The sequence below is a fragment of the Bos grunniens genome, chromosome 11 (assembly GCF_055505025.1).
Source record: "Bos grunniens cultivar Pamir isolate PY7600 chromosome 11, Bosgru_T2T1.0, whole genome shotgun sequence".
NCBI lineage: Eukaryota > Metazoa > Chordata > Mammalia > Artiodactyla > Bovidae > Bos > Bos grunniens.
This window is the reverse complement of record NC_141175.1, coordinates 58,196,853-58,211,226: the sequence shown is the minus strand read 5'-3', so window position 1 is coordinate 58,211,226 and position 14,374 is coordinate 58,196,853. Positions and strand designations below refer to the sequence as shown.

The 14,374-nt window shown below is 49.4% G+C and overlaps 1 protein-coding gene across 19 annotated transcripts in view; it reads right to left on the bottom strand.

Moving 5' to 3' along the window:
• Window positions 1-2,622: 2,622 nt before the first annotated feature.
• Window positions 2,623-14,374, bottom strand: part of ELMOD3 (ELMO domain containing 3) — a 33,536-nt gene continuing 21,784 nt past the window's right edge. For 13 of the 19 annotated variants that reach the window (XM_086326533.1, XM_086326539.1, XM_086326543.1 and 10 more), the window contains 3 exons: window positions 4,393-4,469; window positions 3,984-4,111; window positions 2,623-3,510 (listed from right to left, as the gene is read on the bottom strand). In XM_086326533.1, coding sequence (XP_086182659.1) covers window positions 3,308-3,510; window positions 3,984-4,111; window positions 4,393-4,469 — 408 coding nt within the window. In that variant the 3' untranslated portion in view covers window positions 2,623-3,307. Of the gene's footprint in view, window positions 3,511-3,983; window positions 4,112-4,392; window positions 4,470-12,737; window positions 12,932-14,374 lie in introns of all 19 variants that reach the window. The other 6 variants (XR_015136779.1, XR_015136776.1, XR_015136780.1 and 3 more) reach the window with 1 other exon arrangement.

Genomic DNA, 14,374 nt, shown 5'->3' with positions numbered 1-14,374 from the left:
GTTCTACGTGTGCTAAGTCACTTCAGTCGTGTATGACTCTGTGACCCCTATGGACTGTAGCCGACGAGGCTTCTCTGTCCATGGGATTCTCCAGACAAGAACACTGAAGTGTGTTGCCACTTCCTTCTCCAGGTCTTCCCAACCTAGGAATTGAACCTGCATCTCCTGTTGTCTCCTGCATTGGCAGGCCGGTTCTTTACAACTAGTGCCACCTGGTGGCAATTCCACAGCCTGTGAGAGGCCAGAGATGGCTTTGCAGAGGGGCCAGCTCCTGAAGGGGCCAGGTGCTCCCAGTGGGCTTGGCTGGCACTACTGCAAACCCAATAGGGAGATGGCATGGGGCCAGGGCTGGGATCACTTTCAGCCCGAGGTTCAGTCTCACATTCCCGACTGGGGGCAGGTTGTGGCAGCGGGTGAGCGCCTCCACCCAAGCTGGAATTTCCTCAGGTGCTCCAGTGAACCGCTCCAGGCAGCTTCCAAATGATGTATGTTCACCAAGCAAGAGCATAGCTCTTCACATCCATACAGGAGGTCAGCTTGTCATGTCCTAAGTACACTGCATGGGCTCAGGGCCACGTGGGGTCATGGGAATAGCACCAGACTAACGTCAAGGAGGGTTGTGGGTTCAGGTTCTCACCTGGCTCTCTTTGAGCCTGGGCAAGTTGCTTTTCCTCATCCAGGTCCTAGGGGTTTTTGGGGGGGGGCGAGGCGGGGGCATGCTGCACAGCATGTGGGATCTTAGTTCTCTGACCAGGGATCGAACCCACACCCACCCCTCACGATGGAAGTCTGCAGTCTTAACCACTGGACTACCAGGGAAGCTTCCCTAGTTCGTTCTCTTGTGTACTGGGGTGGTGACTGGAAGAGCAGAGAAACTAGGGGGCTAAATAGCGGGAGAATGGAGTAACCCCAAAACAGTCCCACCCTGGGGTGTGACCGCTGGGTAAGCCCGGACTGGACAAACCGGAGTCCTAGAGGCTTGGCAGGGCTGCAGCCGTCCTGACCCAGGGTCACTGCAGGCCCTCAGAGCTGTCTGGCTTTAAGCCCTGACACACTGCATCTTCCATCTGAAACAGAGTGGTGGTGGTAGTAGTAGTGTTAGTCACTCAGTCGTGCCCGACTCTTTGGGACCCCATGGACTGCAGTCCACCGGGTTCCTCTGCCCATAGAATTCTCCAAGCTAGAATACTGGAGTGGGTTGCCATTTCCTTCTCCAGGGAATCTTCTTGACCCAGGAATCGAACCTGGGACTCCTGTATTGCAGGCAGATTCTTTACCATCTGAGCCACCAGGGAAGCCTATCCCAACCAGAAATTCTGATCAATTTCATCTTAGTGGTATTGTGCTGAGAAGCATAGAAAAATCAGCTCTTTGCATATCCCCCTTGTTCTCCAACTTTCTCTCCACACAGAGACATCCCGGCGATCACTGGATAGCCTATGCAAAGAGCACGTGCCAGGGGTGAATTTTCAAAGGGGAAAGAGGGATGTTTCCCCTAGAAACTGACATTTTTAGCATTGTAAAGCATTTTGGGTCTCTCATGAAAAGCCTTGGAAGGTTTTTCCTAAGAAAAATGCACAGATTTAAGATTTTTGTTATCTATTTTCAGAGGGTTTATGCATCTCTCCACAACCACAGAATTCTGTCCATCCACAGAATCGCAGCTTAATCCCTGGACAGTTGTTGCTAATGTCTCCAGGTCCTAAGCTGTATGGAGAGCATCCACTGGCAATAACACAGAATAGGCTTCTGCAGGGGCCACTGGGCTCCCCTCCGGCCAGAGGCTCCCTTGGGCTGGTCCCTGCTGTGCCATGGGCTGAGCACTAACGGTCCAGGTCTGTTGAGTTGGCCTCCAGGTCTCAGAGCAAGGGAATGGAATCTGCAGGAATCACTGAACTTGACATTCCACAGTTGGCATGGGGTGGGGGGAGGGTTACATTCTAAGCCCACCAGGCCCAGTAATCTCTCTGCTGCCATTTCTGCTGGTCAGGACCAAGGAGGAGGGCACAGGATTAGTTCAGGTCAGGCAAAGACGACACAAAGCAAACAGCAGATCCTTTACCAGCCCTACCCTTGAGGCATCCTGCTGACAGGGGTTCCTTCCATACTTGGGTGGCCGTCTGTCATCTTCACCTTTGTGATGGGTCCCCCTGCACCCGGTCAGACTTGGAGATGCCTGCGGGGGCTGGACAGCTATCTTCCATGACTCTACTTGGGGGAGGTCAGAGAATAGGAGAGAAGCCAGGTGGGACTCTCGCCTGGCCCATTCCCTAGCTCCAAAGCCCTGGAGGCCCCTTTGCGAGTGAAAAGCGACAAGTAGCTTCCCCAGAAGCAAATGCAGGAAAAACCCTGTGTGGATGCCTCATAACAGTCACCCTTAAGAACAGCCAGGGCCACCTCGACCAATGGCTAGTGTGCAGAGTCTCTGGGTCTGTAAGTGCAGCCAGATGAGGCTGGACGGACTGTGAATTCGGCAGGAGTGTGGCCAGGGCACAGTGGCCTCTCCTGGGGCCTGTGACCGGTGCCAACAACAACCGGCTAGAGTGCTTGGCTCTAACGGGGAACCCTGGGATAACGGCCACAGGACGGTGCAAAGTGTGTCTGGAAGGAAAACACTTGAGATCCTAAACCTAGAATTATTTTATTCAAAAACTGCTGGTGTGTGAATTTCCTCCTTCCTTCAACCAGGCCAGAAAACCAGCCCTGATGGGACATGTGCAGCCTCCATGGGGGGAGCCCAGCTGCGGGTCTGGTTCCCTATCACAAACAGTGGGAGGAGGCATGGGGAGAGATGAGGGTTGGGTGAGCGCCAGACCAGAAAAGGCAGGCACTCTCTGGCTCACACCACCCCCTGTCGGCTGCTGCCGCGACTACCCTCTCCCTTCACATTCTAACTACTCAGCCCCCGTCTGGTCCCTGTCCTGTGGACCCCAGGGCCTGAAAGACCCACTGCCAGGTTTTGGCGCTTCTACTTGGGAGCATCTTTGATGCAGGACTGTGTGGAACATGCATATGGGTCCTCCCACCTGATGATCCATTCGCTGTCACTGATATTACCTGGAATCCGACTATGGAAGCTGTCGCCCAACTAGTAATACAGCAAAGTTCTTGCCCTGAAAGCAGGGCTCCAGAGAGTGAGTCTAATCTAATGGCCCTGTCTCAAGCAGGTGAGGGCCCTTGGCTCCACCCACCAGCCCCAGGGGCTTCCTACATCCCCTCCAGTAGCACCGGAAGGGGTGAAGCCCAGCCAGGGTCCGCCCTCTGAAAGCCCCTCCAAGGCTTCCTGGCTGGTGGCCACTGGGGTTGATCAGATCAGCCACGTGCCTTCGGACGAGTGTGATGGCAGGTCACACACGCCTGTGAAAGTGAGATCCTTGGAGTGAGGGGCTTGTGGCCCAGAGCACTTCTGTGTCCCCAACAGGGAGGCCTGTCCCTTTGACACTCCAGCCAAGTAGGTCTCCAGGGTTTTGAGCAGCCGTCTGGGGCTCTTCTTGGCCGACATCTCCAAATCTGGAACAGAGAGGATTGGGGAACAGAAGGCTGGGGGAGGGGGCTCCGGGATGCACAACGCAGAGGCTCTGGAGAGAAGGGGGAAGGGGTTTTCTGAGATGGAGAGCTCACCAGAGAGGGGAACCAAGACACCAGACTTGGGCACAGGGGCCACATACTCTACCCTGTCCGGACAATCTCAATTTTGAATAGTCAGTCTAACTGAGCCAAAAGTTGGGCCCATCTTTTGATTCAGAAAATACGGTAACCAGAGGTATTTGGCCAGAAAGGGAAGAGAGCAGCAGGCTCCCAAGGGTGGGATGATGGAGACTTGGGATGATGGAGACTTGGGGAAGCTGAAACTTGAAAAGGTATGAATGGGAACTGGGGGTAAGGGAAGCCGGCCAAAACCAGTCGATCAACCACCCTGGAGTCCCTGAACCCAGGGACACTAGGAGTGCAGGAGCTAGGCACCCTGAGAAGAGCGAGCGCACCCTTGAGGACAAAGCCTGAGTCTGAGATGGTCTTGTGCTGTGTCCTCCAGACGTGTGCCAGGCGGAGGAAGGTGGCGGCATAGAAGCTGTTCACCACGGGGATCACTTTCTGCTGCCGGTTACATTCCCTGCAGGACAAGGATGGGCACGCGCTCAGCAGTGGACAGACACCTGAGGGTGCCTTCACCCTGTCCCCCGGGGAGCCCTTCCCGGGGCAGCCTTCACATCTGAGGTCAGGGTTGAGGAGGAGGGGTGGGTTGGGAGGCTGGTGCAGGGGTAGTCTGTCCAGGTTCCCCGGAGCCAGAAGGTTTTGAAGAGAGCTGGGGGGATAAGATGGTGGGGGGATGAGGTGGTCGGGTGAGGGAACCAGGCTCTGACAGCCAGGGCAGTGAGCAGCGTGAAGACTCACCTGGAGAGACACTCCTCTCTTAAGGCCTGGATGGCGATACGCGTGATATTCACAGACATCAAACAGAAGGGGAATTGCTGGAATGGATGGGGTACCAGGTCAGTGGCATTCCAGGCTCTCAGCTTCTGTGCTTCCCGTTGCCCATAATCTAGTCTGGCCCTCGGGAGATGACAACAATCACAGCCAGAGGCAAACAGCTGGCATTATTAATGCTTACACTTAATCTTCACCATAATATTCCCATTTTACAGATGAGGAAACTGAGGCCTAATGATCTTAAGTAACTTTCCTAAAGCACTGAACCAGGATTCCTACTGAGGTCAATGCACTCCAAAGCTGGTGCACAAACCTCTGTGCTAGTTCTCAGCCTCTTCAACATCGCACCCCACCAGCTCTCCTTGGCCTTCATCAGACCCGTCCTGCGTGCTGCCTGTGGCCCACATCACCCCCTGGGGTTGGATGGACATAGGAGGGATGAGGTGCAGTTATCTAACCAACTCTGTAGGTTCTTAAAATCTCTTCTCCCTTCTGTAGGCTTCCGGTTATTTGACTGCTCATAAGCTCTTCACCCAAAAGCTGACAGAGAAAGTACAAGTAGGCAGAGAGTCAGCCTTGACTTGGGGTGCACCCCGACTCTTGGTAACACACAGGCCTGAGAACGGGCTGTGCAGGTCACACTCCTGAGACGGGCAGCCAGGGCCCACCAGAGTGCTTCACCAAAAAGGTCCTCGGAATCCTCCGTGGAGTCCACATGAATGCTGTATTTTTAGAGTGGCCACTTCCTATTCTTTTATAAAAGATTTAAAAAAAATTTCTTTTATTTTTGGCTATGCTGGGTCTTCACTGCTATGTGGGCTTTTCTCTAGTTAGAGCATGTGGGGGCTACTCTCTAGTTGCACTGCATGGGCTTCTCATTGCAGTGGCTTATGGAAGAGCATGGAGCTCTCGGCATGCGGGCTTCAGTAGCTGCAGCACATGCGCTCGGCTGTTGCAGCTCCTGGGGCTCTGGAGCACAGGCTTATAGTTGTGCTGCACAGGCTTAGTTGCTGCACAGCATACAGAATCTTTCTGGACCAGGGATCGAACCTGTATCTCTTGCATTGGCTGGTGGATTCTTTACCACTGAGCCACCAGGGAAGCCCCTTTCCTATTCTTTAACAACAAAAACCCAACCAAATGAAAAGGGGCTTTTCCCAGAGGATTTGCAAATATTACATGTTAGTTTCTGCCATAGTACCCATACAAGGACGTTGGCTGAGAGCAACATGTAGACCAGTGTGTCCCTTAGTTTAGAATGAGAACCAAAATCTACATATTCTATCTGCTTCCTCAAAAAAGAAAATCTGTTACATTATGATGTAGAACCATACAGTCCAGTATAACAGCAAATAGCCACATGAAGCTACTGAAATATCAATTAGTTGAAAATTAAGTAAAATTAAAAATTCAACTCCTTAGTCAAAGTAGCCAGATTTCAAGTGCTCAACAGCCACACATGTTTAGGAGCTGCTACACTGGACAGTGCAGACAGAATGTGTCCTTCACTGCAGAAAGTTCTGGGGGACACACTGAACTGTAGAGGGTCATCTGGCTCCACAAGAATTTTTCTCAGGGTCTTCCATGACACCTGGATTCCAGACCTTGGCCTGGCCATCTGTGAGCTGTGTGTCCCCAGGAAGGCCACCGAAACTCCATGAGACTCAGCTCTCTCTTCTCTCAAAACCAAAAAGGAAATGAACATTGAGTGCTGGGGCTTCCTTGAAGGCTTAGTGGTAAAGAATCTGCCAGCCAGTGCAGGGGACAGGGGTTCCATCCCTGATCTGGGAAGATCCCACATGCTATGTAGCAACTAAGTCTGAGCAGCACAAATACTAAGCATGCACTCTAGAGCCTGGGAGCCATAGCTACTGAAGCCCGTGTGCCTAGAGCCCATGCTCCACAAGAGTGTGTGTGCTTAGTCCCTCAGTGGTGTCCTACTCTGTGACTCCATGCACTATAGCCCACCAGGCTCTTCTGTTCATGGATTCTCCACACAACAATACTGGAGTGGATTATCATTTCCTTCTCCAGAGGATCTTCCTGACCCAGGGATCGAACCTGGGTCTCTTACATTGCAGGTAGATTCATCATCTGAGCCACTAGGGAAGCCCCACAGCAAGAAGCCAGCACACCGCCACTAGAGAGTAGCCCCTACTTGTGGCAACTAGAGAAAAGCGCTCGTGGTTATGAAGACCCAGCACAGCCAAAAATAAGCAATAACAACAACAAAAAAATAAAATACGTTGAGTGCTATGCAGAAAGTAGTGAACAAAGCAGACCTGTGGCTGCCCTCCTTAGAAAAGCATGCTTCGAAGGCTGGCATCTGGGAACCCGGATTTTGAGAAGGCTCCCACCACTCCCCCAGGCTGACTCACTGTACCTAATCTGTCTGTGCAAACCACATGGTTTATGCTGAACACCTGCTTTCCATCCGATTCTGGAATTCTGGTACATGCCACACAGATGGTGGGCTTCCCAGGTGGCGCTAGTGGTAAAGAACCCACCTGCCAGTATAGGAGACATAAAAGATTCGGGTTTGATCCCTGGGTTGGAAAGATGCCCTGGAGGAGGAAATGGCTACCCACTCCAGTATTCTTGCCTAGAGAATCCCATGGACACAGGAGCCTGGTAGGCTATTGTTCATGGGGTCACAAAGAGTCAGACGTGACTGAAGCAACTTAACACACACACACACACACACACATATACACACACACACACACATACACACACATACACACACACACACACATACACACACACACACACATACACACACACAGATGGTGCCTGCATGACCAGCCCCCAGTAGAAACCTCAGATACTGAATCACTAGTGAGGATCTGAGACGTAACAGGCAGGAAGGCCACAGGTCTCCAAATGGAGGAAATAGCCTGCAAGTGTCAGCATTTTTTTCTCTCTCTCTTAAGCGGCAGGAGGAAACAAACTTTAAGTGTCAGATTTTTTTCCCTTCTCTATACAAAATTAAAAGGAGGTTTCTATTAAAATTCTGTGTTGCCATGACGACACCTGGTTCCACCTGAACTTTTCTCAAACCTTGAGCTAACCAATGCATTTTTCTTATGGAAATGTTTTTCTTAGGCTACGTTAATGAACTATGTATTTACCCTAGACTGTCTTTCTTCAGATCAGTTCCACTTAAGACTCAGAACCCATAAGGGTTCAAATAACCAGTATGCCATTGTTCTCCTAATTTATGTTAATGAAACTATATATTTACCTGGAAACCTGCCTTTCTTCAAGATGAACTGAAGATTGATCAAGATCAATTCATCTTCAAGATCAAGATCAATTTCTTCTTCATGTCTTCTTCATGTCAATGGCCCAGGATCACTCACCTTGTGCCAGTATTATTGCAAAATGCATGTTGTGGGTGACGAGCCTAGTGCCACTCTAAGTTTTGAGATATTTCCTTTCTCTAATTAACAGCTTGCTGATACGTATATAACATACTGCTAAAGGTTAGCAGAGGGGCGCTCTTTCTGCCCCCTTCTGATGTCTATGTCAGAAACTTTCTCTATGTCTTTTATACTTTAATAAAACTTTACTACACAAAAGCTCTGAGTGATCAAGCCTCGTCACTGGCCCAGGATTGAATTCCTCTCCTTTGGAGGCTAAGAATCCCAGCATCTTTCACGGCTCAGCAACAACCTTTCAGACCCTAGTTGGCAACATTCAACGTGTTGGCCAATTTGATGCTGCTGGAAGTCCGTGCATTCCATGTGCCCACACAGGGAGGGGAAGCTCCTGGAAGCCTGTGTCTGGTGTCCGATGGATTTTGTCCACACACTTCTTCCCTCTGCTGATCTTGCTTTTGCTGCAGCTAATCACAGCTGAGAGAACAACTATAGGCCAAATCCTGAGAGTCCTCTCAGTGAACCGATGAACCTGGCAGTAGTCCTGGGGACCCCGATGCGAGGGCCATGCTGGGTGGAGTCCATTTGTTAACCATTACACAAACTCTCTGAGACAGCTTTTATGATCCACAGGCTACATTTTCCACTAGCCCACAACCTGCCTCGCAGAGCTGCTCTGAGGAGTCATTTAGATCACATAAGCAAAATGCTAAGGGCAGCACTGGCCTGAGGAGGTGCTAACAAATGTTCGTAACTATCCATAGCTGAGGTCAACAGCGGTGCATCTGTATGTTCCAGGTACTGACTACTTAATTACCACAATACTTGTGTAGTATCATGCCTTCCCTTGATTTCTTTCAGTCTAAAAATAAATATGGCAACAAGAACATGTAGCAACATAATTAACAGGATCTGAATTTAGCATTCATTCACTCTTGGGAACATTCTTTTGTTTTTCAAAGTACTTTATTTTATACAGTATCTTTTTTTTTTTCCTGGCTGTGTGGCTTGTGGGACCTTAGTTCCCCGACTAGGGTTTGAACACAGCCCCCACCCCACCCCCACAGGGAAAGCACTAGCCCTAACCACTGGACACCAGGGAATTCCCTCGGGAACATTCTTACAAAAACGTACTTACTAAAAAGCCATGAAAAACTGGGATTCAGAGTAAAATGTCTCCTTTCCTTCAGCAGTTCCCTTGGACCTGAAAAGTGTGGCTTTGAGCTAAAACATTACACTGAGGTGGTGTTTTGGGAACTGACTAAAAGAACAGCAGAGGGAATCAGAGTCTTCTGAGTCTTCATTTGAAATTTCATTTCTCTTTATGACTCACCTCTGAACCCCGAAGCAGGAAGACCAAATCCAGATCAGTTGGTTTTTTTTTTGGCAGCTGCTGCCAACACAGCGCCACCCCCTGGAGATTCCAGTTCAGCAGTTCCGTGGCGGGAGGGGCCTGGGCACCTGCATTCCCTCAGGTGACTGAGAGCTGGGCTGCTGAGATCCCCACTGTGAGGAGCACACTGCTGGGCGAGCTGTCAGGAGACGGGGGTCCTCACGCCAGCTTCACCACTTTCTAACTGTCCCACTTTGTGTAGACACATTTCACCTCTCTGATTCTCACGTTCCTTCACTGGGAAACGAAGATTTCCAAGGATCATCTCTGCCCAACCTCTTGCAGGCTCATCATGTTGATGGAATAAAATAACAGATGGAAATGGCATGGAAGATGACACCAGTTGCTGACTGTGAGTAACTATTGTGGTGAGCTGCTTCTCTGCCTGCCAGCAATCAGCCCGATGTACCCTGCATCTCGCCATCTGAACTGCAGCACTCCCTCCTCAGGACAGCATGGATCACACGCTTCCACGGAGTCCCAGGGTCCACCAGCATTTGTAGTGTCTGGCCAATTCCTCTTTAGCAGGATGTATCACAGGTACCTGAAGCCTCAGCTCTCTCCTTAGGGAACTATGCTATGCTCAGTTGCTTCAGTCATGTCCAACTCTTTGTGACTCTATGGACTGTAGCCTGCCAGGCTCCTCTGTCCATGGGATTCTACAGGCAAGAATACTGGAGTGGGCTGCCATTTGCCCCTCCAGGGGAATCTTCCTGACCTAGGGACCAAACCCACGTCTCTTTAAGTCTCCTGTTTTGGGATTTCCCTGGTGGCCCAGTGGGTAAGACTCTGCACTCCCAATGCAGGGGACCCAAGTTTGATTCTTGGTCAGGGAACTAGATCCCACATGCCTCAACTAAGAGTTTGCATGCCACAACTAAGACCTCATGCAGCCAATTAAAGAACACACAAATATTTTTTAAAAAAGTCTCCTGTATTGGCAGGCAGGTTCTTTACTCCTAGCACCACCTTGTGGCTAACTGTATTTGGCCTTAGGGTCAGTTCTTCCAAAATTGAATGTCAAGCCCTTAAACTAATGCACTTTCTTTCCCCCCAAAAATTTACCAGCTGTAGTTTCAGCCTCTGAATCAGGTCTCAGGTTTTCTTTACTCTTGGCAGTCAAAGGTCTATCAAAAGTCAGTTCAAAGTTAGGACTGGCTGCTGGCAAGGCTGTGTCCCCGAGCTGTTACTGTGGCTGCCTGTGTGCCTCCTGGAAAACTGTTATTTTCAAGATTCATAAGGGCTTGAAGTGAAGTTTTAAGACACTGAAGGACTTAAGAGTTCAAAGAACTATAAAGGTGGAAGGGACCTTAGGATCATTTAGGCCAAATCTCTTATTTCATAAAAGAGCAAACTGATACTCAGAGAGGGTAAGTGCATTTGTGCTAAGTCGTTCAGTCGTGTCTGACTCTGCGACCTTATGGACTGTAGCCTGCTAGGCTCCTCTGTCCATGGGATTCTCCGGGCAAGAACTGGAGTTGGGTGCCATGCCCTTCTCTAGGGGATCTTCCAGACCAAGTGATTGAACCCGAGTCTCTTACATCTCCTACATTGGCAGGTGGGTTCTTTACCACTAGCGCCACCCAGGAAGCCCATAGATGACTTGCCTCAAATCACAGCTAAGTAATCATACCACAGGTGGAACTAGGATCTAGATTCCTGACACCTACACCTGCCCTCTTATTATTTTAGGCTGCTGTTCCTTTTATTGTCTGGCATGCATACTGTGGAGTAAATATAAATTCACTATAAACTGCACAAAGGCCAGCGGGTGAAGGGATGACGAACAGGTTAGTCAAAGTGGTCAGGCTGGTCCATACCTAGATGGAGTACCAGGGCTTCCTCTCTCGTCCTGCTCTTCCCTCAGCCTAGCATGTTCTTCCCTTGGATATCCAGGGACCTGCCCCCCTCACCTCAGTCAAGCCTGTCCTTGAAAACAAACGAGGGGTGCTGAATAACCCTCTACCCTGACCTCCCTGTTTCTGCAGGAAGGTCTTACAGGAGAGCCTTAATACCCCACCAGAAGGGAGGCACTGAGCTCCTAGATGATTTCTAGGAAATACTCATGAACTGTGGGACCTTGGGCAAGCCATTTTCCCTCTCTGGGTCTCTCTCCACTGCCTCTACAACAAGAGGCTAGTCCATTATTGCTAAGCTACCCCTCAGCCTTCGGGACACCTTTCCTAATTGTTTTTCATTTCTGGCTGCGCTGGTTGCTGGGCACGAGCCTTCCCTAGATGTGGCGAGCAGGGGCTACTCTCTAGTTGCGGCGCACAGGCTTCTCACTGTGGTGGCTTCTCTTGTGGAGCACGGGCTCGAGAGCTCAGGCTTTAGCAGTTGCAGTATACGGGCTTAGCTGCTCCGTGGCTTATGGGATCTTCCCAGACCAGGAACTGAACCCATGTCCCCTGCACTGGCAGGCAGATTCTTAACCACTGGACCACCAAGGAAGTTCTGGAACTCTTAAGATGAAGTAGCGTCGCTGCAGGAGATTGCACTGTTTCATAAGCTAACTGATCTGGTTCTTAAACTTGACCCAGACATTACCTCCCTGCATCGTGAAGACCACAGAACACACCCACATTTTCAACTTGTGGGTCCTGATCTACCTCAGAACCAGATCCTCATGAAGTACCCTCTTGCCTCCTCCAGTGTCTCCTGGAAGAGACGGGCGAATGTGAAGTCATCAGATGTAATGAGTGTTTTTTCCTCAAAAGATAACAGAGATATTCAGTGAACATCAGAAATGAGAAAACTGCCTGCGTGATAGGAAATGTGTGATTATTTGTTTTTGCAGTCCAGGTGGCGCTAGATGTAAAGAACCCACCTGCCAATGCAGGAGACATAAGAGACAAGGGTTTGATTCCTGGGTCAGGAAGATCCCCTGCAGGAGGAAATGGCAAACCACTCTAGTATTCTTGCCTAGAGAATCCCATGGACAGAGGAGCCTGGCAGGCTACCGTCCATGAGGCCGTAAAGAGTCAGACACAACTGAGTGACTAAACACACACAAGAAGTTTTAGATTCAAATGGATCTACTTTACTTTACAGTGCCTGTATATCTAGGTGCAGGATGTTGTGTGTGTGTCTGTGCATGCTCGTGCAAGTACAGATACAGTTTTGAAAACACAGTTATGTATTACATATGTATAATTATCCAAAAGATGTATATAAAAATGTATTTTTACTCATGGAAATCAAAAATTACTATGATAACTAACACTCCTTGAGTGACTAATGTGCTTAGCACTTTACACAGGGTTGGAATTATTTTATACAGGGTTGGAATTATTTTCTCATGTTACAAAGGAAGAAGCTGAGGTTCTGAGAATTAAGTAATAATGACCAACAACATGGTTACTGGAGCAGTCTGCAGCACAGGCCGGCCTGCCCAGGCTCTAAGACACAGTGATCTGATGAAAATGCTGCAAGTCTCACCTCTGGTTACTCATTCTCAGGTCCTCTCTCTCAAGTAGCATTACACCCCACTTCCTGTTCTCTGTGAAGTGCACTGGTGGCTGGGCGGGTCCACTTACCCCTGGCGACCATTCCTATTAGAGCCGAGGGAATCAGTGACACATACATATCTCCTAAGCTCTGGCCGCTGAGAGGGCCTAGAAGCAGGGAGATCGTAATGGCAGTGGGAACACCAGCATTCAGATCTTGGTTTTCAGATCACATTCTCCAACGAAAGAACAAAAGCTCCGTGGAGAAGTGTTTGGCTTCAGGGCTGGGAATCACACAGAGAAAATAAAACATGAGCGAGGGTGTCTTCTCGGATCTAGAAAGTGCTCAAAAAAGGACAGGGCATGTTCAAAGGGCACAGGTACCAACCTGAAAGAGCTCTTAAAGTGGGCATGGCTGGAGCAACAAAACACATAATACATAATGATAGTACTGGATTATAACCTATAGATAAAATAAATATCTGATATAAAAAGAACCTGAATAAATAAACAGCACAGATGCCTCTTTCTTACAGAAGAATTCCAACTAACAAACGTAAGGGGAATGAGGGAAACAGAAAATCACCATTAGAACCAAGTCTGAGGAAAAACAGGATATTTATATAGTTTCAAGCTATCATCCTCCAAGACAGTGATTAATTATGGTGGCTCAAATGGTAAAGAATCCGCCTGCAATGCAGAAGACCCAGGTTCAATCCCTGGGTTGGGAAGATCCCTTGGAGAAGGGATCTTCTACCCACTCTAGTACTCTTGCCTGGAGAATCCCATGCACAGAGGAGCCTGGTGGGCTATGGTCCATGGAGTTGCAAAGAGTTGGACACAGCTGAGCGACTAACACGTTCACATTCAAAGTATATCCCCCCATGAGTGATTATTTACAAAGGGAAAAATAGTGACTTTACAGAGGAGAGGCCTGGCTGCTACCACCTTAACCACGTGCTCCGGGTTAACCTGACCAGTAGTAAGACACACTGACACGGGTGCTCCTGACGTGAGGGCTGTCACTTCCGTAGGGTTCTTGCTCAAAATGCATAACCTCAATCTAAAATTCATATGGCAAATGGAACCCTCGCCCCACACTTGCTCTTTTCCATTTCAGTTGGTACCACTCTGGTTTTGCAGCTGCTCAAGCTAAAAAGCACCATTGACTCCTCTCTTTTTCTTACACCTGCATCCAATCCATTCAAAAATATGCTGGGTGTATTGTCTACAGCCTATACACTCAAGATTCTATACCCAGGATCTGATTACTTCCTACCTACTCTGAAAAATACTCTGGACCAAACCACCATCACCTCTAGCTTGACTGTGAAAGTCCTCACGGGAGACCACTCTCAACCCACTGGCTGGCAGGATGCATTAAAGAATGTAAGTTGGACCGTCATTCCAGGCTGTTCAAAACCCTCATTTGACTCAGAGTAAAAGCGAACGTCCTCATCACAGTCTATCAGGTCCGACACCATCTGGTCCCTGTTACCCCATCACCTTCTTCCCACTGTCCTCCCAGCTCCTTCTGGCCTCCTGCCATTCCCTCCCATGCCAGACACGCTCCTTCCTGGAACCTCTGCTCTCTATGCTTCCTTTGCATGGAATGTTCTTCCTCTAAATACCAGCCTGGCTAAATACCAGGAGAGCTAACATCCATCCCCCCAACTTCAAGGCATGGTTTAACCCTCACCCTCTCATGAGAGCTACCCTAATATCCC